Consider the following 27,520-nt stretch of genomic DNA (forward strand, 5'->3'; position numbering starts at 1 on the left):
ATGTATGCCATATACATCCAATGTATGGTGTATATACCTCCAATGTATGCCATATATACCTCCAATGTATGCCATATACCTCCATTGTATGCCATATACCTCCAATGTATGCCATATATCTCCAATGTATGCCATATACATCCAATGTATGGTGTATATACCTCCAATGTATGCCATATATACCTCCAATGTATGCCATATACCTCCAATGTATGGTGTATACCTCCAATGTATGCCATATATCTCCAATGTATGCCATATACCTCCAATGTATGGTATATACCTCCAATGTATGCTATATATCTCCAATGTATGTCATATACCTCCAATGTATGGCGTATATACCTCCAATGTATGCCATATATACCTCCAATGTATGCCATATATACCTCCAATGTATGCCATATATACCTCCTATGTATGCCATATACTTCCAATGTATGGCGTATACCTCCAATGTATGGCCTATACCTCCAATGTATGCCATATACCTCCAATGTATGCCATATACCTCCAATGTATGGTGTATACTTCCAATGTATGCCATATACCTCTAATGAATGCCGTATACCTCCAATATATGGCGTATACCTCCAATGTATACCATATACCTCTAATGTATGCCATATACCTCCAATATAAGGTATATACCTCCAATATAAGGTGTATACCTCCAATGTATGCCATATACCTCTAATGAATGCCGTATACCTCCAATGTATGGCGTATCTCTCCAATGTATGGTGTATCTCTCCAGTGTATGGCGTATCTGTCCAGTGTATGCCATATACCTCCATATACCTCCAATGCATGCCATATACCTCCAATGTATGGCGTATATACCTCAAGTGAATGCCATATACCAAGACTGGGGAACACCAGATCTCCCACAAAGTATTCCAAAGTGAGACATCGCTCCAAACCTGCAGTTAGAACATAAGAATGGGGCTGAGCTGTGATACCAAGCACATCCATTATGCAATGTACGGCGCTGTGCTTGGTCAGCAAGGAGAAGGCTATGGCGCTACTGTGAGTGCCGGTGCCTTCTCTAACAGCAGATCGGTAGGGGTCCCGAGGCCCCACCGATCAGATACTGATGACCTATCCAGAGAATAGGTTTTTAGTAAAAAAAACACTTGGAAATCCCTTTAGGCTCCATTCACACGTCCGCAAAATGGGTCCGCATCCTTTCCGCAATTTTGCGGAATGGGTGCGGACCCATTCATTCTCTATGGGGACGGAATGGATGCGGACAGCACACAGTGTGCTGTCTGCAGCCGCAATTGCGGAGCGCGGCCCCGATTCTGGGTCCGCAGCTCCGCAAAAAGATAGAGCCTGTTCTATTCTTGTCCGCAGCTTGCGGACAAGAATAGGCATTTCTATGGGGGTGACGGGCTGGTGTGTTGTGGACCCGCAATTTGCGGGTCCGCAACACACCACGGACGTGTGAATGTAGCCTTAATAACATGAAGCACTACTGGGCTGGATGAATAAACCACCCCATTCTAACTGCTAGTCTGGAGCGCTGTCTCACTTTGGAACAGTATGCCACTATGTAGGTATACAGTGGTATGTATTGTCCACTGAACTAAAATGTAAAAAAAAAAAATTATAATGTGCGTACATCATTTATTTGCGGAACTTGATTTGTTGAAAATAAAGGTGTCCCCCATATACTGACCAGACAGGCCAATGATCAATATATATATTCAAAACATAGGGCTGAAGCACAGTCTGCACGGAGCCTAAATCTCAGCGTTATTGTCCATATATATAGAAAACAAAGAATTTCTGCAGCACTCCAATAATAGAATTGATGAAACAAGGGTCATCTTTCTGCTGGCACTCGTTTATTTCTTTTTTCACATGGGAGCACTGCTTCTTTTGTTTGTTATATATATATATATATATATATATATATATAAACTGCATATGATACATTTCAATGCCTTATATCATTTTATAATCCCACATTGTGCAGGATTTTCGCTACCAATCAGACTGTTTGTTCAGCCAGCAATTACTCCATATTGTCACGTTAAGAGTCCACTTGTAAGCTGTTAAGAATCGGAATGGGGTCAGAGGTTTCAGGCAAAGTTAACAGCTCAGGCACTTCACCATGGGTCAGCGAATGCCAGTTACAGAAGACATGATTGTTAAGCATTAGTTGTGTTTATTTACGTAAGTGTATCCTACTTGACTGTTAGCGAGTAACATTCATCCCCGGGGCATGTTTTTTCACCGCTGAGAGTAATAATGGATGACATTTCTTTATTCCCACAAAATAAAGTGGATTCCGATCACCGTTCACATTTTCACGTCAATGCAGACTGGGAATGCACAATTTTGCCCATTACTGTCACTTATATTTCTACCTTTTGATAGACCGAGAGATGGAAAATTATATTTTCTGACAACTTTTTTAATCTTGATTTCTTTGAACAGTGAAGAACACGAATTGCACTTCGGAATTTGAGGAGTATTTCGCCAAAAGAAAAATGGACGATGGCGTCGGGCACGGAGTTAGCATAGCGGAGTACCTGCATCGCAGTGACACGGCCATAATTTACCCAGAAGCCCCTGAGGAGCTTTGCCGCTTGGGTACCCCAGAGGCCAACGGTCAGGAAGAGAATGGTAAGGCCGTGATTCATTTTTAGATGCTTCGAGGAGGACCCTTTGCAGCTGTTGCAATTGTACATGCACAACGGGCTTGTGGGTGCTTACCTTAAAATTTCGGCAACAGCTGCACGGGCCTGGAATTTCATGAGCTGAACATTCAATAAGCTCATGCTGTCCCGTTTGCAAGTTCCTAACATTTTTCTTCTACACTTGAAGGACAGGAATTGCTGAGCTTTAGGATCTTGGGATGAACTGAACCTAACTAGTGTTGAAATTTAATAAAGAGCAAGTGTTCTAGGTAATTCCCAACATAAATAATGATAGAACGAGACGCCTGTACGCTGGGAAATGTAACGATTCATCCGACTAATTGTAATATGTGAGGAGACAAGGAAAAGGTCTATGTAGTCAAAGGCCAAGGATGAGACTGTACATGAGGGCTCCATTTGCAGCTCCCCAATGAGGCCAGTTTCCATTGTACCTTTTTCGGACTTGAAAAGGTTAGGAGCCAGGTCCTTCATTAATTTTGAAATGATTCATACAAGTATTTCCTGGTTGCGTTGAGGGGATTGAAGTGCGTTGAGGCCAGTGTGAAATGATGATACGCTACTGCTGCTGCCGTAAGACCATCCTGGGCAAAGAGCCCATTAGCTGCCATTGATTTACTGACCTTTTGGCCTGTCTCTCCTTTTCATTTATCTCCACTGTAGACCTACCACCTGGAACACCAGATGCCTTTGCCCAGCTGCTGACCTGTCCCTATTGCGACCGAGGCTACAAGCGGTTGACGTCACTAAAGGAGCACATCAAATACCGCCATGAGAAGAACGAGGAGAACTTTTCCTGTCCTCTCTGTAGCTATACGTTTGCCTACCGCACCCAACTCGAGCGGCATATGGTGACGCACAAGCCAGGGAGAGATCAGGTGGGGGTTTGGCTTTAAGTGATTCTTTTTATAATTACCCCTTAGAGAAGCTATATTGCTTTGATTGGCAATCATTATTAATTTTTCATGGCATTTTGAAGATGCAGATCTTTTAATGGTAATAGCCTTAATTGAGGTCTAAATGATTTTTTGATGGTGTCTCCTAATATAATTTAATAGTCTTATGTTCACGATCGAATGAGTGTGTTAATTTCTAATTTAGAAATTTTACTTGCACGATAACTTCACTCTAGTTTAACGTTTTTTTAATGCCGCTCAAAAGGTGAACGAAACATTGGTGTCTTTAATTAGCAGGATCTTAGAGAAATTACTGTCGCTGAGATCTTCTTTGGTCATTCGGCAAAGTGTTACAAAACAAGCGTTAACTTTGAAATGTGCTTCGTACTCGTAGATGAAAAATAAAAATGATGAAAAATAACAATCTGCGGAGAGTTGCTTTTCCGTTATGACTCATAGGTCTAAGACATCTGTGTTATTAAGTGACTGTATGTAAGTGGCAGTGTCGTAAGTGGAACATGTGGTGTCATCGATGGAATTGTAGAACCAAGCTTTAATCTTCAATATATGTATGAAAAAAACATGAAATAATCAATCACAAGTTTTCATTCTACAGACAGGTTTCTACATGGTCAGCTCTGATTGGTCAATATTCAAAAATGTAAACCCTTATAAGATATAAATATTCATTCTCAAAATGATGACACCTAAACACTAGAGATGAGTTAGAAGAGTGCCTGTCAGTAGGATCAACCCTATTAAGCCAGACATACTGGTAGGTATGCTCCTGCTGATTAAAATAATACCTGTCTTGTGAAAATCTGTTGCAGCATTCCCAAGAAAAATTACTTTTATTTTTTATGCAAGTGAATGCTTAAGTGCACCAAGGGGACGTGGTCTAAACTTTCTTGTTTGCATAAAGTCTTTTTTCTCAGGAACGCCATAACCAATTTTCACAAGACAGGTATCATTTTAATCATCAGGATCAACTCTACCAGGCAGTATGTCTGGTTTAATAGGGTTGACCCTCCTGATAGAGGCTCTTAAAAATTCAATTCTAGTCCAATTTGGCCTAATTATCCATCCGGTTCAAGTCTCTCTCTTCCTTTCCCTTTAAAATCGAATTTTGGAATTTCAGAATCGATTCGCTTATCTCTACTAAGCACACATGCTAAGGCTAGGTTTTCTTCCAATCATTTCAAATGCCAGTACCCCTGAATATTTGCGTCGGCTCATTAGATTCTACTAAAGTAGCAATAATGATAGCAGCTGTGGAAATTTCTGAAACCTGCAAAATTTTGTAACCACATCGGTTGTAAAATGTTTTCATTGGTCACCCTAAACACTTCTTTAAGAAATGTAAGCACTCGATATGATGACTTATCAATACGGACGATAATTAGCTGACATACAGTCAGAGAAATATTCCTAAAATATTCACTAATGATTCATAACTAAAGTTCATAACTTGGTCTTTCATAATTATAGCCTATTTTGATATTGGTGCACAATGTGCAAAGCTAAATTGGGAATATTCATATAACCATGTCAAATTGATGCAAATTCTGGGCATATGAGACATTGTAACATGGCTCATTATTTACATTACAAGCAATTTTTACCGTCGTGTCATAGCTGAACCTTAAATGTTTACACGGCGATTGTGCTGGCTCGGTATGAATAGCTTTGGTGTTGAAAAGTCCCCTCATTTGCTCGTGGCATTTACAATTAGTAAATTAAAATGATTGTATCATATTAACAGTGGCACAACTAAAGTTTATAGTGGTCCTCCGAGGGCCATGGGGGGAGGACAAGCAGCTGTTGCTGTTTGTTTATGCAACTCGGCAACATATGAACCGTGGTCCCTCAATGGCGCTCGACGGGTTGGGCTAGGCTTGATCTTTGAAGGTTGCTGGTGTTTGAACAAACCTCCCTGTGTCCTGTGTACACCATCTGTCTCACCAGGAATGTGGGAAGACTCAGTACACCCCAGCAGTTGTCATACTGCTTCTGAGCTTTTTTTTTTGTTGTTGTGTGAAGCTTTTGTGTCCTTACTGCTTGAAGCTAACTGACATACCTTGAGCATCGACACTGCGTTATTTCGACATCCTCTGTCACAACTCATATATTTCTGCAATGCTTTCAACGTACACCTGATTTCCTCTTTTGGCACAATCTGTTATTTGCAAGGGCTGCATAATGCTTCTCCTGTTACTCTGAACAGTTTATAATAGTGGAAATGCAAAAAAATATAAAAAAAATAAAAAATCTAGAAATAGACTTTATTTAGAAATACAAGAAATTGTAGTTGTTGATTTTTTTATGTTATTATGTATTTTACATTTTATTATATTTTGTAAGACTCATAAGTGTATGAATTGTAGATTACTGAATTTTTGCTTCGAAAATTTCCTACTTTTTTTTACTAAATTTACTTAATTCATTTTTTCTCTATGCAGCACCAACTGTTGACCCAGGGAGCTAGCAATCGCAAGTTCAAGTGCACAGAGTGTGGCAAGGCATTCAAGTACAAACACCATTTAAAGGAACACCTGCGAATACATAGCGGTAAGTGTTTTTTTTTTTTTTTTAAGAGGCAGATTTACCAATCTTATGTAGGGGTGGTATTACACTGCCCGATGTTCGCAAACCATGCAAACCGAGTGTCGGAGGAACGATTGCTACCGTAGTTCCTCCCTCATTCTGTTCTATTCATTGGTTACATGGGAAGATGTGCTGACAATAATTGGGCACCTTTCATCCTGATGAAAGATGCTAATCAGCCGTCAAACGAGCATTTGTTTGTTCATCGACTGATCAACTGCCCGTTATTGGGAACGAGCGTTCCTGCTTCTTCGTGATGATTTGCCCGATTATTGTGCAGTCTAACAGGGGCTTAGACAATGTAAAATTAGACTGGACGGTTTAAATATGCACCAACATTATCAAAGTGACAAAGGCTCAATGATAAACTAGCTGCATCTTTAGACACTTATGTCTAACACCACCAATTAGTTGGCTTACTTTTCATCATTAATCAGTTAAACATTTATCAGCCAATTAATCAGCCAATGTTAATACTATATATTAAGAAAATGTAAGAAGCTATATTAGAAAACTGTTTATCAAACCATTTTTTCCAATATTTAAAAATGTATGACACATTTATTTTTCTTCTTTACAGGGGAGAAACCATATGAATGCCCAAATTGCAAGAAACGCTTCTCCCATTCAGGGTCCTACAGTTCACACATTAGCAGTAAAAAATGCATTGGCCTAATCTCTGTGAACGGGAGGATGAGAAACAACATGAAGGCGGGTTCATCTCCTAACTCTGTGTCTTCATCTCCCACTAACTCAGCCATAACACAACTCCGGCACAAACTGGAGAATGGTAAACCACTCGGTATGACTGACTCTTCAGGCTTGTTGAAGATCAAAACTGAAACGCTAGATTATAATGATTATAAACTTCTTATGGCAGCCACTCACGGGTTCAACGGTCCTAATCCATTTATGAATGGTGGTCTTGGAGCAACCAGCCCCCTCGGAATTCACTCCTCAGCGCAAAGTCCAATGCAGCACTTAGGTGTCGGGATAGAAGCATCGTTACTTGGGTATCCAACCATACACAGTAATTTAAGTGAGGTGCAGAAGGTCTTAGAAATTGTGGACAACACCGTTTCTAGACAGAAGATGGAATACAAGAATGATGAAATTGCAAAGTTGAAGGGCTATCACATGAAAGAAACAGGACCTCAAGGAGAGGATCAAGGTATGACATCTCCTGGTATTCCACAAGTCGGTCTTCCTGTAGTAAGTCATAATGGTGCCACTAAAAGTATTATAGACTATACGTTGGAGAAGGTGAATGAAGCCAAAGCTTGTTTACAGAGCTTGACCACGGAATCAAGAAGGCCATTTAACAGTATTAAGAAGGAAAAGTTACGTACTTTGATAGACCTTGTAAGTGAAGAAAAGATGTTAGAGAGCCATAATATATCCACTCCATTTTCTTGCCAGTTTTGTAAAGAAAGTTTTAACGGCCCCATTCCTTTACATCAACATGAACGATACTTATGTAAAATGAATGAGGAAATAAAAGCAGTCCTCCAACCCAGTGAAAATCTAATTCTCAATAAACAGGCAATGTTTGCTGAGAAACAAGCACTCTTGCTGTCGTCGGTACTTTCCGAGAAAGGAATGACTAGCCCAATCAACCCATACAAGGACCACATGTCTGTACTTAAAGCTTATTACGCTATGAATATGGAACCTAACTCTGATGAACTACTGAAAATTTCCATAGCAGTTGGCCTTCCTCAGGAATTTGTGAAGGACTGGTTTGAACAAAGAAAAATCTACCAATATGCAACTTCCAGGTCACCGTCTTTGGAAAGGACCAGTGTGGAAGTGGCTCCAGTAAACACCACTCCCACTAAAGACTCTCTGTCAGCTAGATCACCAGTAAAACCTGTGGATTCTATCACTTCACCGTCTATAGCGGAACTTCATAACCGGGTATCTAATTGTGATACACCTCTCAGGCTAACAAAACCTAGTCATTTTGCTGGTCTGAAGCCAGTCGTAGATAAATTGGACCACTCCAGGAGCAATACTCCATCTCCATTAAATCTTTCTTCCACATCTTCTAAAAACTCCCATAGTAGTTCTTACACTCCAAACAGTTTTTCCTCAGAGGAGCTTCAAGCTGAGCCTTTGGACTTATCTGTGCCAAGACTAATGAAGGAATCGAAAAGTGTTACAGCCGCAAGGAACAAAACCAAACCTAATAACATCACTATTGAACACAACAGTGTTCCTTTACTTTCTGACATGGTAGATGAGCCCCTGAACTTAACGTACATTAAGAAAGAATTTTGTAATGCTAATAATCTGGACAAAAGCACTAACCCACTATTTGGTCTGAATCCATTTAGTGGAAAACCTTTGTACACGGCGCTTCCACCACAGAGCGCCTTTCCACCAGCCACTTTTATGCCGCCAGTACAGGCTAATATCCCTGGGTTGCGACACTACCCAGGGCTTGATCAAATGAGCTTCCTTCCACACATGGCCTACACATACCCAACTGGAGCATCTACATTTCTTGATATGCAGCAGCGGAGGAAATATCAGCGAAAACAGGGATTTCAGGTAATTTATATTTACAGTTGAAACTCGAAAAATTTGAATATCGTGCAAAAGTCCATTTATTTCAGTAATGCAAATTAAAAGGAATTGCATTAATGCAGCTTAAAATTAGAATTTTGTGAAAAGGTTCAGTATTCTAGGCTCAAAGTGTCACACTCTAGTCAACTAATTAATCCATACCCCCTGAGCAAAGGGAACCTGAGATTGTGACTTTGGGGTTTCATAAGCTGTAAGCCATAATCATCCAAATTATAACAAATAAAGGCTTGAAATATCTCGCTTTGCATGTAATGAGTCTGTCTCATGTGTTAGTTTCACCTTTTAAGTTGCATTACGGAAATAAAGAAACTTTGATCGATATTCTTATTTTTAGAGTCTCACCTGTATATATTCTTTTTTAGATCAAGCTTTTCCCTGCTGTATTGCAATCTTGACTAAATACTGTGCAATATTGCTAATTATTGCACCATGTTGACATATCTGGTTAACCAGAATAGTTTCATGGCACAGAGCCTGAGAATATGAACAGCCAAAATGGACGCTTCCAACTGTTGCTCTTCATCTCACGTCTATAGGCAATCGCCAATGATCTCTGCATTGGAACCATTTTGTTTTATTTTTATCCAGTCTGTAGATTTTGATATAGAGAGGATTTAAGGTTTAAAAAGATATCTTATGGGAGGAGCTACAAATTAGATTCTGATTGCTCGTTACTTAAAAGGGTATTCTATTATTTTGTTATTGACTGTCTATCCTAAGGATAGGCCATCAATATCTGATCAGTGGGAATGTGCTACCCTGCACTCAGTGTAGCTCCAGGGCTGGAAATACACAGCTCCATCCATTGTGCAGTGGACAGAGCTGGTTTCTACAGTTCCTACTGACTTTAATGGGTGTAGTCCTTCTGTAACTATCTCTGTCCACTATAAAATGGACGGAGCTGTGTAGTTCCAGCGCCGAGTTCCAGTGCAGAAGCTACACAGAAACAGCTGATTGGCAAGGGTGCAGGTTGTCAAACCATATTGAAAGTATATGCTGAGAATAAGCCTTCAATAGCAAAACCTTGGATATCCCTTTAAGTTTGAGAATATTAAAAGCATAAGATGACTACAGGCAACATAGGATCATACAAAATCCTACCAATAAACTTTGGTCGGATAGATGTAGCTGTTTTTTATCGAAATTTGAAAATGTTCTCTGGATAGCTACTTGTGCTAAATTTAAAGGGGTTGTGTAGTGCAAAGATACTGATGACCTTTCCTCAGGATAGGTCATAAATATGAGATTGATGGGGGTTTGACTCCTGGGACTCCCATTGATCAACTGTTTGAAGGTGTAGCGGCTGCACATTGTAATTACAACTGCTCAACAGGTAATTTTGAAGCAAATGTCGCTCTCGCATGAGCTTGGTTACCCCTTCAAACAGCTTAGAGCTGGACCCCGGCCAATCTTATATTGATGACCTATTCTGAGGATAGGTCATCAATAGCTTTTCAGTGCACAACCCCTTTAACGTCAACAATGCTCAGGAGGGGTTTAGGTTACTTTCACACTAGCGTTTTTGCTCGATCCGGCAGGATTCAGGAAAAACACTTTAGTTACTGATAATACAACAGTCTGCATCCGTTATGAACAGATCCGGTTGTATTATCTTTAACTTTTTTTAACATTGCCAAAACTGATCCGTCATGAACTCTATTGAAAGTCAATGGAGGACGGATCCGTTTTCTATTGTGGCAGAATATGCCAGAGAAAAACTGATCCGTCCCCATTGACTTGCATTGGGGGTCATGACGGATTGGTTTTTCCCAGGACGGAAAGCAAACTACAACATGCTGTGGTTTTCTCTCCGCCAGTATCGGAACGCAACTAAACGGAACGGAATGCATTTTGGAGCACTCCGTTCTCTTCAGTTCAGTTTTGTCCCCATTGACAACGAATGGGGACAAAACGGAAGCGTTTTTTTCCGGTATTAAGCCCCTAGGACGGAACTCAATATCGGAAAACTTTAACGCTAGTGTGAAAGTACCCTCAGTCATTTACTAAGCCAATAAAATTTTTGAGATTGATGCCTTTTTTTGCTATTGGTTAGCAGTTGAGAGATTGCATCCTTACAAATTTAGAAGAGCTTTTCAAAATTAGGTGAAGGCTGTTTCAATATTGTCTATAACTGAGGCAAAGATTTAGCCCAGGCCAGGATAATTGTAATCCTTGCAACTTCACCATTATGTGTTATGGGGTAAAGAGTTTTTACGCTATTGTCAAAAAATGTTTTACAATGTATCAAAATGAAGTGAAATTGAAGTAAGTATGACTTATTGCTTCAATTCAGATTTGGTTCTGTACACCAGACAAAGAATATGCCTTCAAGTTTTATAGCCTTATCAAGAACTTAAATTGAAGAATGCAAGCGCGCTCCTCCCACAAAGTCAATGTAATCTGGTTTCTATTAATTAATTAGAAGTCAAATAGAAGAAGCCATACGTACGATGCAAACGTATGCCAGCGCTCTCTGTAGTCGCTCCGAAAATAAATCTAAATACACCGAATGATTTACCAACCCACTTTCATCATCGTCTAATGCTGAAGGCATGTGGACGTCGAACAATGATAAAAAAAATATTCTCCATTTTAAATTGCAAAATTAAATATTACGCTTAGGGCATCTTGTCAGCAGACATAAACTTAAATGGATTGTGTAATAACATTTTGCATCTGATCATAAAATTCAATTATACAATATATATATATTTTTCTTTTAGAAAGGAGAAAAATGAAAACTAATTAACTCTCTTCTCCCAGTATTTATTGTCTGATAAAAATTAATACGCTCAGATTTGAATAAAACAATATTTTTAATGACGCCACAGCGATTTTCATTAGTTTTAGAAGCGCATCAACGTTTAATAAGGCACTAACGTTCGTTTGTTATATTACAGGGTGAAATGCTTGATGGAACCCCGGATTACATGTCAGGTCTAGATGATATGACGGATTCTGACTCCTGCCTGAGCCGAAAGAAGATTAAAAAGACAGAGAGTGGCATGTACGCGTGTGATTTATGTGATAAGACATTCCAGAAAAGTAGCTCCCTCTTGAGACATAAATACGAACATACAGGTAAATGCATTTCTCACCTGTACCTACGAATGATACTGTGATGTATACGTAGTCTTTCTTAAAGGGACGGTTGACTAAAAACTTTCCTTCCAAGGTCATTTAGCATTTTGCTCCTAGGACCTTAGCTCTACATATCTAGATGTAGGTTGGTCGACATCTCTGATTCTGACCATGCTGAACGTTGATTTTTAAAGTGATGATTTTTTTGGCCAGCTGTCGGCTGTGTGAATGGTGGGAGTTTTGTTCATGGTAGAACATGATAGGACAGATGCAGAAACATGATTAAGGCTCTATCCACATCTCATTTTGCAATCATGTTCATCATACACACCAGGAAAGCTTCCGATGAGTACTCGGAATGCATCCATAATGCACCATGCACCCAGCCAGGGCCGGCGTCAGCACCCGGCATACCCGGGCAAGTGCCAGGGTCCACTGCTCCTGGTGGGGCCCACTCAGCTGCTATGAGCACTTCCATCAATGACACTGCTGTCATTTCACTTATGCAGTGCCCCTCTGGTGGGCCCTCTGAGGCCGGCTGCTGCAGAGCTTCAGACACGCCCCCTCTACACAAGACATGCTGCCTGAGGAAAGAGACCGCAGGGCTGGAGCAGAAGTGTGAACACAGTCTGTGAGTCTGCATTGTAACTGTCTCTTCTCTGTGGGACAGGAGGGTGGGCAGGCTGGACTCTTTGAGCTGCTGCTGAATGCTTCTTCATGCTATTTGGGGGTTTTACTGCCTCATTAAGCAGTTTGCCTCCATGACACCTGCCCCCCCATATCCTGTCCTATCTCATCCTCATTAATCCCCTTCTGTCTCCTTTCCTCCCTCATGCATTCAGAGCTCCTGTTCCACCCTCCTATCTCCTGTTGCTGCCCTGCACAGACCTCCTGCCCCTACTTCTTGTATGAATCCCCCTCAGAGCCCCTTCCACCTACTTGCTGGGTCCACCCCTCCTGTCCATCCAGGGCCCCGGGCTCCTGTCTGACTCCTCTGCCTCTCATTATGGTGGCGTCTGAACCGCATTCACCATAAGGACCTTCTAACATCACAAGGTCATGTGACTGTGCCCCCCACCCCGTATTGTGCCACTCATCCTGTACTATGCCCCTCACCCCGTACTGTGCCCCCTTATACCCTGCATTGTGCCCTCTTACCACACCCTGTGCAGTGCCCCTAGTCATTCCCTGTACTGTGCCCTCTTATACCCTTTTATCTGGTCACGGTATGGCGGTGTTATCCGGTCACTGTACAGAGGTGGTATCCAATAACTGTATGGTCATAACTGTATCCCTTTCCCTGCCCATGCCATTCTTTTTTAGACCTGGCATGAGTGGTAAAAATATGCAGATTGCGGTGCTAAGGACCTTTGCATCACAATGTGTGTCAGAAATAGGCCTAACATAGACGTATTTCTATATAATAAATGACCACCTAAGTGTATTATTATTCGGGGGTAGGGCTAATATGTTTATAGTATATAGATTCAGCTCCTTCTCTCATCCAGGCCCGGTCCAGCGGTGACATCATGACGTGTGTCTCACTGCTGCAGCGGGCCGGAGGATAGAAGGAGCGCAGGGAGCTGCGGTTAGTGAATGACAGGACCGCCTGCTCCCCAGCGCTCCAACAATGATAGGTATGTGAGGCGGCCACTGGGGGGCCATTACACTGTGGGGGCCCCTTACACAGTATAATGACCCTCAGTGCCCCCCATTTAGCATAATGATCCCCAATGACCCTCCATTCAAAATAATGAGCCCCAGAGCCCCCATTCAATATAATGACCCCCAGTGACCAGCATACAGTATAATGACCTCCAGTGCCCCCTCCATACAGTATAACCCCCAGTGTGGGGGCCACTGGACATCATTATTCTGAATGGGAGCGACTGGGGGGCATTATTCTGAATAGAGGGCCGCTGTGGGGTCATTATACTGTGTTTGGGGCCACTGGGGGTCATTATGCTGTGTGAAGGGCCGCTAGTGGCCATTATACTGTATAGGGGTCACTAGTGGTCATTATACTGTATAGGGGCCAGTGGGGGTCATTATACCATGTGGGAGCCACAGGGCGACATATAAATGTAAAAAAAATGCCTCAAGGGGGCCCACACTGGGATTTATCGCCCAAGCGCCCACATGAACCTGGAGCCGGCCCTGCACCCAGTGTATGCCAAATGAGTGTCCTTTTGGAATATATTGGGCTGGTAGGTGTCAGGGTACCTGTTTTTCCTCTGTATAGGACAGAGGAGTGTACTGCACTTTCCTATGCAGAGGGATACAGTAAAAACTGTATAGCGGGCTATAACTATATATGTTTTTTTTTTAAATAGAAGGCAATGGTGAATATACACCATTGGACACCTAAACAGTGGCATACAGTGCAGCCTACTGTCAGAGGTATACGTCAGGGAATATTCCCAATGTATACCTCTGCTGGTAGGAAAAAGATGATAAAAAGCTTTGTCTAAGATAAGAACTCCATTGAAGATCTTTAACGTCACTAGCTCAACAAGAAGGGTAGCCTCAGACATTAGAGTTGGGATCTGCCAATAATCTGTTGTCTATGATGACTGCCAGACAGTCACCGGACCGGACAAAGTGACCTGGCAGCTGCTTATTAGCCCCTTCCCCCCCCCCAATGAAATAACATGCATGTTTGTCCAAGTCGCTCATGCAGTTTAATGGGAAAGTCGGAGGTCTAATATCTATAGCCAGCTTAAGTCCCACACATACGGTAAGCAAGGTAAAGGAATCCATTTTCCATTTAGGCTAATAAAGGCTTCAGAATACTTCAGAACCACCTAACCACGTGGAGTCTGTGCAATAGAGAGACTTAATGAAATTTATATATCCTTGATGCTCTGTGTCCTTTAAGAGGTTCTGAAGCAGCTGCACATTTTGAACTCTGGCACTTTGCTGCTGGTATGTGATCCTCCCAGATAATTAATATGACAAGGGCCCCCCACCACCACCAACACAGCCACCCTCCTGCCATTCCCTGCCAGCCTACCCCTGATGTTTGCATTCCTCTCCTCTATCATTCTCATTCTGGTGCTGACACAGCAGGTGTACATAGCCTCTAGTTACCGTTGTACATTCTTTTTGCTCACTTTGAGGTCGATTCATAAAAATTCAAGCAATTTAAAGCCACGATTTGCTTGTCTCATTATAACTGTTCAATAGAAAACCAGTTATGGCTTTAGCGCTTTAATGCTAAAAAAGTAATGAAATATCCTTTCACACGAGTGCACTTTCTTTTATTTGAGGAACGGTTTAGAAACCTTCATTAAGAAATGCAAACAGAGATCACTTGCGGTGATATTCAGTCTCGAGAAAAGAATCTTTCTCCCTTCTCAGAGAGTTCACCAATGTTAACTCAGCTATTGACGGCAAACAGAAAATTACTTCATTTCATGTAGCATAAAGGTTTTCTTCTATAATTTAACAGCATGTTCATGTGAACCGTTATTAATCCATCCTTATAATGGGTATAAATCTACTGGTAGATAACAGCAGATTTTTACCCAACTGGGTTTTCCAATTTTCAAAGGGATTTTCCAATTTTGCAAAATTGGTTTTATTTACAGTCCTTCCTTTTTATCTCAGCTTCTAACTTTCAATTCTTTATATCTGGAATACGGAATAAATAATTGTTTTCTGGTGCATGATGTAAAGTTACTGGTAGAATTTTCTTGAATCCAGTGTTATGGAGAGTGCTTTTGTAACAGGAGACATTAGCCAATATCATCACTATATGTAAAATATGGTCAAACAACAGAACAGGGATTATTCAGCAATTCGGCGCCCCTTATGTCTGTCCCACATGGCCTGCCCTTGTTTCAAATGTCAAATGAGACCATGTAAATGGCCAATGACATCTCTAAGAGGTTTCCTCAAAATAGTTTTCAGGAAACTACTATGCTATTTCCCTATGCTATGCTTCACTTGATTTATGGAAGGCAGGTACTCAATGACAGTCAATGCCACTACCCCAAAAAGGCACAAAAAGGCAACTGGAGCTAACAGTGCTTTGCCACTGCCACATTGTTCTATGTGGGACACATCGGTTGGACCTCACCAATTGGGCTAGCTAGTTGCACCACAATCTGCGACTTTACCCCACTCACACCAGGTCTAAATAAGTGGGAATGGTGTGGACAGGAAGGGGACGCATCGGCAGGCCCATCTGATTTACCATTTTCTCGCCTAGAAAAACGTCTAAATCTAAGACAGCCCGGAAGCTGTTTTACATTTAGAACTGGTGCTGGATGCGTCAAAGTTATGGAGAGGCCTGCGCCTCTACATAAATTCGACGGAACCACCGCCAGCTTAGGACTTTATTAAGACCGGCATCTAAAACACAGGTCTTAATGAATGTGCCCCTAAGTTTTTGAATGACCCAACCATGGACAATTGTGTGGGAGTTATTAACAGATTGGTAGCGCAGATGCTAATTCTGGATACACGCTCTAGATAGGCAATGTCAAATAGCAGACATAATACCAGTGAGCTTCTCATTCCTTGTTGCAGTAGGAGGGCAAACATACAAGAGAGCATCTTCATTCAGCTCTACTATCGTACATCCCATGAAGCAATGCAGTTGTAGTGTCTATTAATGCCTGGGTGTCTCTGTGTTGCATCATGTGTCTCAGTCTTGTGCCCTGGCATCACGCTGTCAAGCATTTAGTGTCAAGTCTATTTTTGAATGAAACGTCAAGCATGGCCGCAATGGTAGGTGTGAAAGGCATTCCTTGGCTATTTGTAGCCTGGAATCAGCCAGATGTGTTTGGGCTTGGCATGACTCTCAAGTTCCAATCTTGGGCTGAAGAATGTATATACTGCTCCTAAAAAAACCATTGATCTCTGGGGTAGTTTACTGCAAATTACGTAGCACATTTTATCCGATAGGGACCAAAATTGTTGTTTTTGTAATTTATTTTTTATTTGATGTACTTTAACATAAGTTTATTTTGTCTTCTAGGAAAAAGGCCACACCAGTGTCAGATTTGTAAAAAAGCATTTAAACATAAACACCATCTAATAGAACATTCACGTCTGCACTCCGGCGAAAAGCCATACCAATGTGACAAGTGCGGGAAGCGTTTCTCACATTCTGGGTCCTACTCACAGCACATGAACCATAGGTATTCCTACTGTAAAAGAGAGGCCGAAGAAAGGGAGGCCGCGGAGAGGGAAGCCAGAGAGAAGGGTCATTTAGAACCGACAGAGCTGCTGATGAATCGAGCTTACTTACAGAGTATAACACCTCAGGGCTACTCTGACTCAGAGGAAAGAGAAAGTATGCTGAGAGATGGAGAGATTGAAAGAGAGCATGACAAGGAGGTGGAGGACGTTTATAAGCTTGGAAGACAAGATGGAGATGAAGAGTTTGAAGAGGAAGAGGAAGAAAGCGAGAATAAGAGCATGGACACGGATCCGGACACGATCAGAGATGAGGAAGAGAATGGTGAACATTCAATGGACGATAGTTCAGAGGATGGTAAAATGGAAATAAAGTCAGACCATGAAGAAGAAAACATGGAGGATGGCATGTAATAAACTACTGCATTTTAAGCTTCCGATTTTCTCCAGTAGTCTTGTTACCTGCTTGAAAACTCTGCTGTGTTTAAGCTGTTCATGCACGTGCCTGAAGCTTCCACGAAGCCTGTATAGATGAACTGATGGGGGTGGGTGGGCAGTTCTGCCAAAAACAAACAAAAAAAAAGTTAAATGAAGTTTGAGGTGGTCTTTGTTGAGAACTGCATTATGCAAACTTTTTGTACAGTATTAAAGGCCTAGAAACTGTGTGGTTTCAGAGACTAAACCCTGTGTTTAATAGCATTTATTCTTTAAGCACAAAATAGTTAATTGTACGAATTGCACTCTACTTATATATCACTACAGACTTAAAAAAAAAAAAAAGATATTTCTAATTTATATTAATACATTTAAAATTAAAAAAAAAAAAGTGCCCGCACTGCTGTACATCAGTATTATCATTTCACTTTAATTTAAGGTGCTCGCACTGCAATACGACTTTTATTAAAACTCCTTCATAACTTTACTTTCCTATTCTCAGTTTTCTCAGTTTCATGGTAGATAACCACACAATTTTAGGCCTATTTTTAATTTAATTTTTATTTTATTTTATTTTTCAAATTATAATGTAAAGGAACATGAAGTGATGCATGTGTAAAAAAAAAAAAGGAGATTCCGAAGTCTTAAGAGTGACCTGGATATGGTGGTTAAAAGAAAGGTGATGACAAAGAAAGCCTTTGTAAGGTGTTTTTAAAAGAAAAAAAAGCCTTATATGCAAACCTTTTAATCTGTGTGTTTCTGCAAGTGCCATCCTTGTACAGTGTTAAGAAGGTAACAAGTGTTACCCAATGCACCAGCTTCAGTGTTAAGCTTACCCTGTTCTTTGAAGCACCCATGTCAGTATTAGAATAGGCGGCAGTTCCTTAGTTTACATGTGTTTGTGCAATTTTTTCTGTAATTTTTTTTTGTTCATTAATTTTGTCAGTATTACACCAAACTTTTTTTTTGCAAGTTTTTTTTGCATTCATTTAATTTTAGGTCAAATAACATTTTATTTATGTGGCTCATTTTATATTTCCTAATTTTATTTATTTCATACTGTAGTGTACAGTATAATAGTTCTTCAATATAGATATATTTTAGTAAAAAAGGAACATGATGTTGATCACTTGGGCAAATTTTACGTAAAGAGAAGAGCATTTATGTGTTTTGAAACCTTAATTTTGAAATGCAATTTTTTTTTTCAATTTTATTATTATTATTTTATTTTTGTTCGTTTTATTATTATTTTTTTTTTCTTTTCTTTCCAATTACTGGAAATTCCAAATTTGGGAACTTTTGATACGATCTTGTGAAAACACTGTATTTTCAACTGAAAAAATTCCACTTTCTTCATCTTGTTTTATAGCTAAAAAAAAGAGGGACTGTTAAATACAATGTATAATACCATGACAAAAAAAATCTTTCCTGACTTGTCTTTGTAAAAGTATTATTGAATTTTCAATTTGTAATTTCTCTTGAAAATGACCATGCTCAAATAAAAAAAAAATGTAGCCAAACTATGCAAAGTGTGACTGACTACTTAAAGATACTTTGGTGGGTTTTGTAGTGCTTATTGATAAAGTAATTTTATATGTTTATATTCTATTTGCAAACACGGCTATATTGATGACTTATCGGTAGACAATTTGCACATGTTAACCCTAGTTCATACGTGTGGTTTCTCCAAGAACGGTATTTATGCTCCTGTGGATTTGTGATTTATGTCATCTGTGTTTGCCGATGTTTAAATAAGTGAAGTTTTAATATAAATGATAAATAATAATAGACAATGCTCAAATATATTGATACAAAAGTAAAAAAAAAAAAAAACAGAGCCCATTCCTTAATATAGCTTAGAATATTTGTTATGTTATTTGCTGACACATTTGTTTTTTAATTACTGACAAATACATTCCCAAGACAAACGTTTAGGCACTATCTTTTGGAGAGGTCATGACTATTTGATTGGGAAGGGGGACCCCAATGATCCCAGAAATGGGGGTGCATTCCAAATCTCTAACAGACTTTATTGACAAGTGATTGTGCAAATATGACCACTTCTCGACCTGCAAAGGGAACCAGACACCCCTTTTTCTTAATGGGGGGACCCAGCAGTCAGATGAAACAGATCTGATGTATCCAATTGATAGTCCTTTAAACTTTGTCATGGCAAAACCGCTTTATGAAGTTTACAGGTGTAAATAAAACACATAAATATTGAAGCACCCCAAAAATATAATAAAAGTATAAAGCAAAAAATACATTTTAATAAACTTCTAATGATACCACTGGTCTCAGATACCTGAGCAAACACAAGTCAATCAAGTAATATACAGTATATACATTTAACTTGCTTATCACCCACACCTTAATGATCTCGCGCTCTCTCTATATTTATCTGTATGCATTAAATTCCCATATTGGGTTTACTTACTTTTCAACATTACATTAGGACTGCAACAGCAATTATTTTCTCCCTGTTACTTCATTAAACACAACAAATAACATGTCAAATAAGTGAAATGTCCGACTTGTTATTTTTGTATATAGCATGTAATTTTTTTGTATTTTATTAAAAATTTTTGCTTTGCTTTGACCAGATTCACCCCTGGTTGTACCCTTACTAGACCATTGTAAATATATGATGGGCATAGAGGCCAAATAAAAAAAAAAATACAATGTCGGTAATTTACTGAATCATTTCAGTAAAAGAAAATAATTCAAAAAATACACTGAGATTGTCTCTGTAAATGCAATTGTAATTTATTTTTCTAATGTACATTTTTTTTATTCTTTTGCTTTTTGTACTTTTTCTGGTTTGATGTCCCATATTTTTTGTACACTGACCAAGAGAAAAATAAAAAAAAAATAATGAAAAACCTCAAGTATCACTCAACACTATGCTATTCTGTGGGGCAACTGTTTTTGGTTCAGTAGTATAAATACAGTATAAGCCCCCAAGGCCTAGAAGTGAATTGTGAATATCTGAGCCTGGGACTCTTGGACATACAGATGCTTCAGCAAGTCATAGTTTTTTGAAGCTAACGGTCTCAATAGTGATGGGAATAAATGATTGAACTACAAACTGAAAATGGATATACTGGTTTACCCATGGAATGAGCCATTCTGTTGGTTCAGTCTGAAGAGTTTCCAGGCCACTATTGACTTGCTACCAGCACAACCTCAGTTTCTATATGAATGCGTTGCCTTTATTGTAGACATCTGATTTTTAATAGAATAACATAGCATTAAGTGATATATAGGGGGCTTTGTCATATATAGATCAATGTTTCCCAACCTGTGGCAGGAACTGCAAAACTACAACTGCCATCATGTCTTCACATCCTGTGACTATGAGGGCATGATGGGAATTTTGCAACAGCTGAAGAGCCACAGGCTGGGGATCACTGCTATAGACAGTGATGGGCAGAACATAGGGCGGGTAGAACATGGTGAAGTCTCGTGACCAGAGACAAAATTATGGCACAAAATTCAGTGCCACCTGGTTGTAGAGCTATTGATAAAGTGGATCTGTCAACTTTATGTACTGGTTATTACAGTTACAGGGCTGTACTCCTAGTAGCCAAAGTGGCACAAAAAAAGTTGTGCTACTTGGCTAATGGGAGAGCTGAAAGAATACTGTGCGCTCTTAGTTAAGCGCTTTCCCATCTCTATCCACCCGTCAGGGTGGTGATTGACAGGTTAGGTTGTATATGTACAGGTGAAACCCGAAAAATGAGAATATTGTGCAAAAATTATTTCAGTAATGCAAATTAAAAGGAGTTGCATTAATGCAGCTTAAAATTAGAATTTTGTGAAAAGGTTCAATATTCTAGGCTCAAAGTGTCACACTCTAGTCAACTAATTAATCCATACCCCCTGAGCAAAAGGTACCTGAGACTGTGACTTTGGGGTTTCATAAGCTGTAAGCCATAATCATCCAAATTATAATACATGAAGGCTTGAAATATCTCGCTTTGCATGTAATGAGTCTATCTCATATGTTTACTGCATTACTGAAATAAATGAACTTTGCACGATACTCACATTTTTTGAGTTTCACCTGTGCATACAAAGCAGCCTGTCAATTGCCACTCTGAGGGTGCAGAAAAGTGGTAGAGGCAAATGGGGTGTTTTCCTCACAAATACACTGAACTCATAACTATATGTCCGGTGTATTCTTTCTGCAATCCTATAAGCCAAACAGAACACTGGCTAATTTGGCTAATAGTAGCATGGACCTGTGGCTTACACAAGCTGACCGATCTGCCAGCTCTTCCATTAAAGGAGTATTCCGGTTATATTAAATTGATACATTAGATTAGTTGGGGTCCGTTTAACCACTAGGACTCCCACCAATCACAAGAACGGGGTCTTGCTTCTTGTGGGACCTCCCAAAATGTGTGGAGCAGACGCCAAACATGTGCCATGGCACTCCATTAATTCTTTGTGGGACTGCCAGAAAGAGCCAAGTACAGTGCATTGCTAACGGTTTTCTGTCGGTCAGTACAACTAAGATGATACCAAATTTATACAGTTTTTATTATGTTCTACTACTTGCATAATGAAAACAATTTTTTCCATTACAAGAAGACCCATAAAAAAAAACACTGCATTACAAGACCCATAAAATGTTTGTCTTTCTATCAGCATTACTGTTTGAGGTCTTTTTTAATGAGGTTGTCAGGCCCATCCTTTTTCTTTAAGGACTGAATGTAGCATAAAAATAAAAAGTCATACTCATCTCCACAGATCCTTAGCTATTCCTGATCCAACACTTTCACGGTCCCTGCTGATCTCATCTTCCTGGTCCCCTTTGACATAAGAGGAATGCCCACTCAGCAGCCACTGACTCAGGTGGCAGTCATTGGCCAGTTATTTGGGTATTCACTGTGTGTGTCGAGAGGGACCAAGAAGCAGAGCCCATCAGGAACCCAGGGAGCCACTCTCATATAATATACATGTATTCCAAACTCTGCTTCCATACATTTCTTATACCAGACAGAATATAATGGTATAGCCCATGTATCAGCCATGTATACTGTGTCTAACTGAAACATGGCATCAGTCTCTTCACATCATATAATCCCTGACATTCAATAAGCAGCAGTATTACATGATATATGTGTGCTGGGTCAGCACACAGGACACACCCATGTGATAAGTAAATAGGACTAGTGGCAATATAATGATTTTAATTGTGGTTATTACAGTAACTACATCACTGTGTGTATTCATACGACTGTCTGTAGGTGATTTGTAAAAGGGCTGCCTGTCTCTAGGTAATGTTGTCATGTTGTTAATAAAGTTTAGTGTAAAAAAAAAAACATCACACACAGAGACCTGCTTTGACACAGACACTGACAGGCATGATGTTGATGTGCTGATGCAGGTAGTAATACTGTATATACTGTACATGTACTATACTGTAGATACCTGGGAAGTTAACTGAAAGCCGATCACATGACACATGTGAGGGTCACATGACTGACACCATGTTTAGTCCTCTCTAGCTCTCCTATGGATGCATTTTATAGGAATTAAACGGGCCCTACCATTTTTTTTCTTTAGAGAGAAGTTACTGCGCTGATATAATAAAGGTCTGCAAATTTTTTTTTAAATAGATGTACATTAGAAAATTGTTCAACGTCCTTTTCTCTAAATAAATAAATGTAATCATTAAAACCGGAATACCTCTATAAAAATGGTGGGCCAGAGAACCACTTTGGGGCTCATGCTCACAATGTATGTAATTTGCGCCAAAAAAACGGATGACATCTGTGGGACGTCCATGTTGCATCAGTTGTTTTTTGTGTGGATCCATTAGCAATGCCTGTCCTTGTCCACAAAATGGACGGACGGACATGTGGACATAAGAACACTGAATTCACACTGAGTCATTTCAGGTTTTTTTCCAGCCCTATTGAAATGAATGGTTTCATTTATAAAATCAGTGATACAGTCCTAACCTCAGTATCTGAGGAAAGGGATTTAGGGGTCATTATTTCAGAAGACTTAAAGGTAGGCAGACAATGTCATAGAGCAGCAGGAGATGCTAGCAGAATGCTTGGGTGTATAGGGAGAGGCATTACCAGTAGAAAGAGGGAGGCGCTCATGCCGCTCTACAGAGCACTAGTGAGACCTCATTTGGAGTATTGTGCTCAGTACTGGAGACCATATCTCCAGAAGGATATTGATACTGTGGAGAGAGTTCAGAGAAGAGCTACTAAACTGGTACATGGATTGCAGGATAAAACTTACCAGGAAAGATTAAAGGACCTTAACATGTGTAGCTTGGAAGAAAGACGAGACAGAGGGGATATGATAGAAACTGCTAAATACATAAAGGGAATCAACAAGGTAAAAGAGGAGAGAATATTTGAAAGAAGAAAAACTGCTACAAGAGGACATCGTTTTAAATTAGAGGGGCAAAGGTTTAAAAGTAATATCAGGAAGTATTACTTTACTGAGAGAGTAGTGGATGCATAGAATAGCCTTCCTGCAGAAGTGGTAGCTGCAAATACAGTGAAGGAGTTTAAGCATGCATGGGATAGGCATAAGGCCATCCTTCATATAAGATAGGGCCAGGGGCTATCCATAGTACTCAGTATATTGGGCAGACTAGATGGGCCAAATGGTTCTTATCTGCCGACACATTCTATGTTTCTATGTTTCACATACAGACCTGTAAATAAAACGAATGGAAATGGAAGAAAAATACGTTTGTGTGCATGAGCCCTTAAAGAGGACCTGTCACCCCTCCTGACATGTCTGTTTCAGTAACTACTTGCATTCCCAATGTAATAACTATTCTGGAACATCTATTCTTATGGCTCTACTAGCAGAAGGACCCGGCTTCGCTCGGGTATATTTAATCTATTTCATTTAATGTTTGTGTGTGTCATTAAAAGATATAGACAGTATCCCCAAAACAGTGACCTCTACAGCACCCCGCACCTTTAACAGTGAACTCAACAGCAACCCACCCCTTAACACTGACCCCCCCCCACAGTGCCCCACCACTTTAAAATGGGACCTCCACAGTAGCCCATCCCCTTAACTTTGACCTTCACAGCAGCCTGCCCCTTTAACAGTGAGTTTCACAGCACCCCACTCCCTTGACAGTGACCTCACAGTACCCTGCTTCCTTAACAGTGACTTCCACAGCAGTTGCCCCTTTAATAGTGGCCCCTGCCCCCTTAACAGTGACCTCCATAGTGTCCGCCCCTTTAACAGGGACCTCCACAGCGCCCTGCCCCCTTAACAGTAACATCCACAGTGAACGCCTCTTTAACAGTGACCTTCACAGTGCCCGAAAACTTTAATAGTGACCTCCACAAAATGGCTGGGTTGTTATGGAAACCTGGAGTAAAACTGTTTGTATGGGGAGACTAAGGGCCTGCGAGCTTCTATTGGCTGATAAGGGACATGTGACCGTGTGTATGGCAGTTGGGATATGAAAAGAAAGACTTGCAGGCTTGTATTGGCTAATGCAGGTCATTTTTTGAGAATATCTCAGGAAGGGTAAGTCCTAGAGAGCTGAGACCCCCACAAGACTTATTTCCAGGTAGCAAGGGATGTGTATACCAAGTTTCGTTGAAATCGATGGTTGCATTTTTGAGTGATCGCGGAACATACATACATATATACGTCCATTTTTATATATACAGTCAGGTCCATAAATATTGGGACATCTATACACCACCACAATGGATTTGAAATGAAACGAACAAGATGTGCTTTACCTGCAGACTGTCAGCTTTAATTTGAGGGTATTTACATCCAAATCAGGTGAACGGTGCAGGAATTACAACAGTTTGCATATGTGCCTCCCACTTGTTAAGGGACCAAAAGTAATGGGACAATTGGCTTCTCAGCTGTTCCATGGCCAGGTGTGTGTTATTCCCTCATTATCCCAATTACAATGAGCAGATAAAAGGTCCAGAGGTCATTTCCAGTGTGCCATTTGCATTTGGAATCTGTTGCTCTCAACTCTCAAGATGAGATCCAAAGAGCTGTCACTATCAGTGAAGCAAGCCATCATTAGGCTGAAAAAACAAAACAAACCCATCAGAGAGATAGCAAAAACATTAGGCGTGGCCAAAACAACAGTTTGGAACATCCATAAAAAGAAGGAACGCACAGGTGAGCTCAGCAACACCAAAAGACCCGGAAGACCATGGGTCGTTTCATTTCAAATCCATTGTGGTGGTGTATAGAGCCAAAAATGTTAGAATTGTGTCCATGTCCCAATATTTATGGACTTGACTGTATATTATACCAAAACTGCCCATGGCATACAGTATATAACTGGTCCTTATAAAAGTACAGTACAGAACAAACCACCTAGGAATAGAAAATGAGATATTGGGGAAATTGATACTATACATTACACCGTCTGCTACAAAATAACTTCACCGGATCCCCCAATTCCTCCCCAGTGCACGACTGCATTAAGGAGAACTTTCAATAGAGCAGCAGTGGAGCATATGTGCTAGCACTCCATTCAATGTCTATGGAAAATGAAAAGAACTAAGCGCTATACTAAGCTGTCTCCATCATTCCCATAGACTTTGAATGGAATGGTAATGCACAGGAATGAGGGCTCGGGACTCTGTTGTAGCGATCAGCATAGACTCAAGTGGTGGGCTTCCAGCGATCGCACATTCTATCACCTATTTAGTGGATAGTGTGGGGACACTTCTTTAATGAACCAATTGCCTTGTCACCATGTGTCACCAGCCTATAGTGCAGTGAGCACTAAACTAAAAGGGTTTTTCAAACTAAATACTCTCAGGTAAGGCTATGTGATACACGCTACAGGGTACATTTTAGTATACCTATGATGTGAACCTGATCCTTGGCACAAGTCACTAAAGGTCCCATTACATGGGCAGACAATTGGAGCAATTATCTGGAAGGAGCATTCATAGGAAAGCTTGTTCTCGTTCCCGATGAATGCCTGTGTCATAGCTGCAGCTCGTTCATCGAGTGACACCAAAGTCAGCATTTCTAGGCAGGATCATGCAATTGGGAGTAAACAGAATGTAACATGCACACAGGAAATATACACAGGCCACTGTTTGTCTCAGCAGAGTCCTGGGGGCTTTTGTTAGGCCAGGAATTAAAGATCAGGGAACAAAGGAAGCCTCCTTTTATAAAAATTTGGCCCAGCGCAGGGGGCTGTGTAAAGTTAAAGGGGCTATCCCAGAAATCGCACCTGCGTCTTCCAGGATGTATTGCAATTTGCTCTTGTTAACCTCTTCTTCCTCTGCATAGAAAATAGTTCTTCACATACAAGCTCAGCGATACATGGTATGTAAGGCACCAGCAGTGTCCTTTACCATTATGGAAGTGCTCACTAGTATGCAGTAGTCGTGGGGAGCGGTGAGTGTAGTGCTGCTAGCACTGGCTGTACTCACCATTCCCTGGTCTTGTCCGGGTCCTCTGCACTGTCCGGACTGCATACAGCATCAGGATGTAGTGTGTGCACTATGCAGAATGGGCCCAGAGGAGACTAGGGAGTAGAGAACGCAGGAAGAGCATTTAGTTAATTTTTGTTTGATCTGAGGTCTGATATTGGGGTCTGATCTGAGGTCTTATATGGGGGGGTCTGATGAAAAATATTTTTTTTCTGATTTTCCTCCTCTAAAATCTAGGTGTGTCTTGAATTTTTTTTTATTTTGAAGTCAGAGTTGGAGTCGGTATATTTCTACGACAAAACTGGCTCTGACTCTGTACAGAACTGTACATTTATGGGGTGGGAAGGAGTTGAATATCTTGGTGTCATGACAGAGGATAGGAATAAGTGCAGCCCTAAACTCCACCCCACCTCTGTCCCTGCCTACTCTTAACCGAATGCGTACAACTTGGCGGCAGTCCCTCGCTTAGATATGTGCAGGGGCCTAAGAAGATAACAGAAGTATCATAACAGAGTCAGATAAGCCAGGAGGTCACGCAGGTACACAGGGAGCAATCTGATAACGAAGTCAAAACACAATCCGGAGTCTGAAGCCAAGAGGTCATGTCAATTCCAGGGAGGTCACAAGGTCGAGGTCAAAAACAGAGTCGAGGTCCAAAACACACAGAAGGCACGATACA

General features: G+C 40.5%; 1 protein-coding gene across 3 annotated transcripts in view; it reads left to right on the plus strand.

Moving 5' to 3' along the window:
* The window catches only part of ZEB2 (zinc finger E-box binding homeobox 2), a 130,825-nt gene extending 110,686 nt beyond the window's left edge, over positions 1-20,139 (plus strand). For 2 of the 3 annotated variants that reach the window (XM_040441575.1, XM_040441576.1), the window contains 6 exons: positions 2,446-2,634; positions 3,330-3,544; positions 6,022-6,130; positions 6,747-8,719; positions 11,656-11,836; positions 16,821-17,395. In XM_040441575.1, coding sequence (XP_040297509.1) covers positions 2,446-2,634; positions 3,330-3,544; positions 6,022-6,130; positions 6,747-8,719; positions 11,656-11,836; positions 16,821-17,395 — 3,242 coding nt within the window. Of the gene's footprint in view, positions 1-2,445; positions 2,635-3,329; positions 3,545-6,021; positions 6,131-6,746; positions 8,720-11,655; positions 11,837-16,820 lie in introns of all 3 variants that reach the window. The other variant, XM_040441574.1, reaches the window with a different exon arrangement.
* The last annotated feature ends 7,381 nt before the right edge of the window (positions 20,140-27,520 follow it).

This window comes from Bufo bufo, chromosome 7 (assembly GCF_905171765.1).
Source record: "Bufo bufo chromosome 7, aBufBuf1.1, whole genome shotgun sequence".
NCBI classification, from domain to species: Eukaryota; Metazoa; Chordata; class Amphibia; order Anura; family Bufonidae; genus Bufo; species Bufo bufo.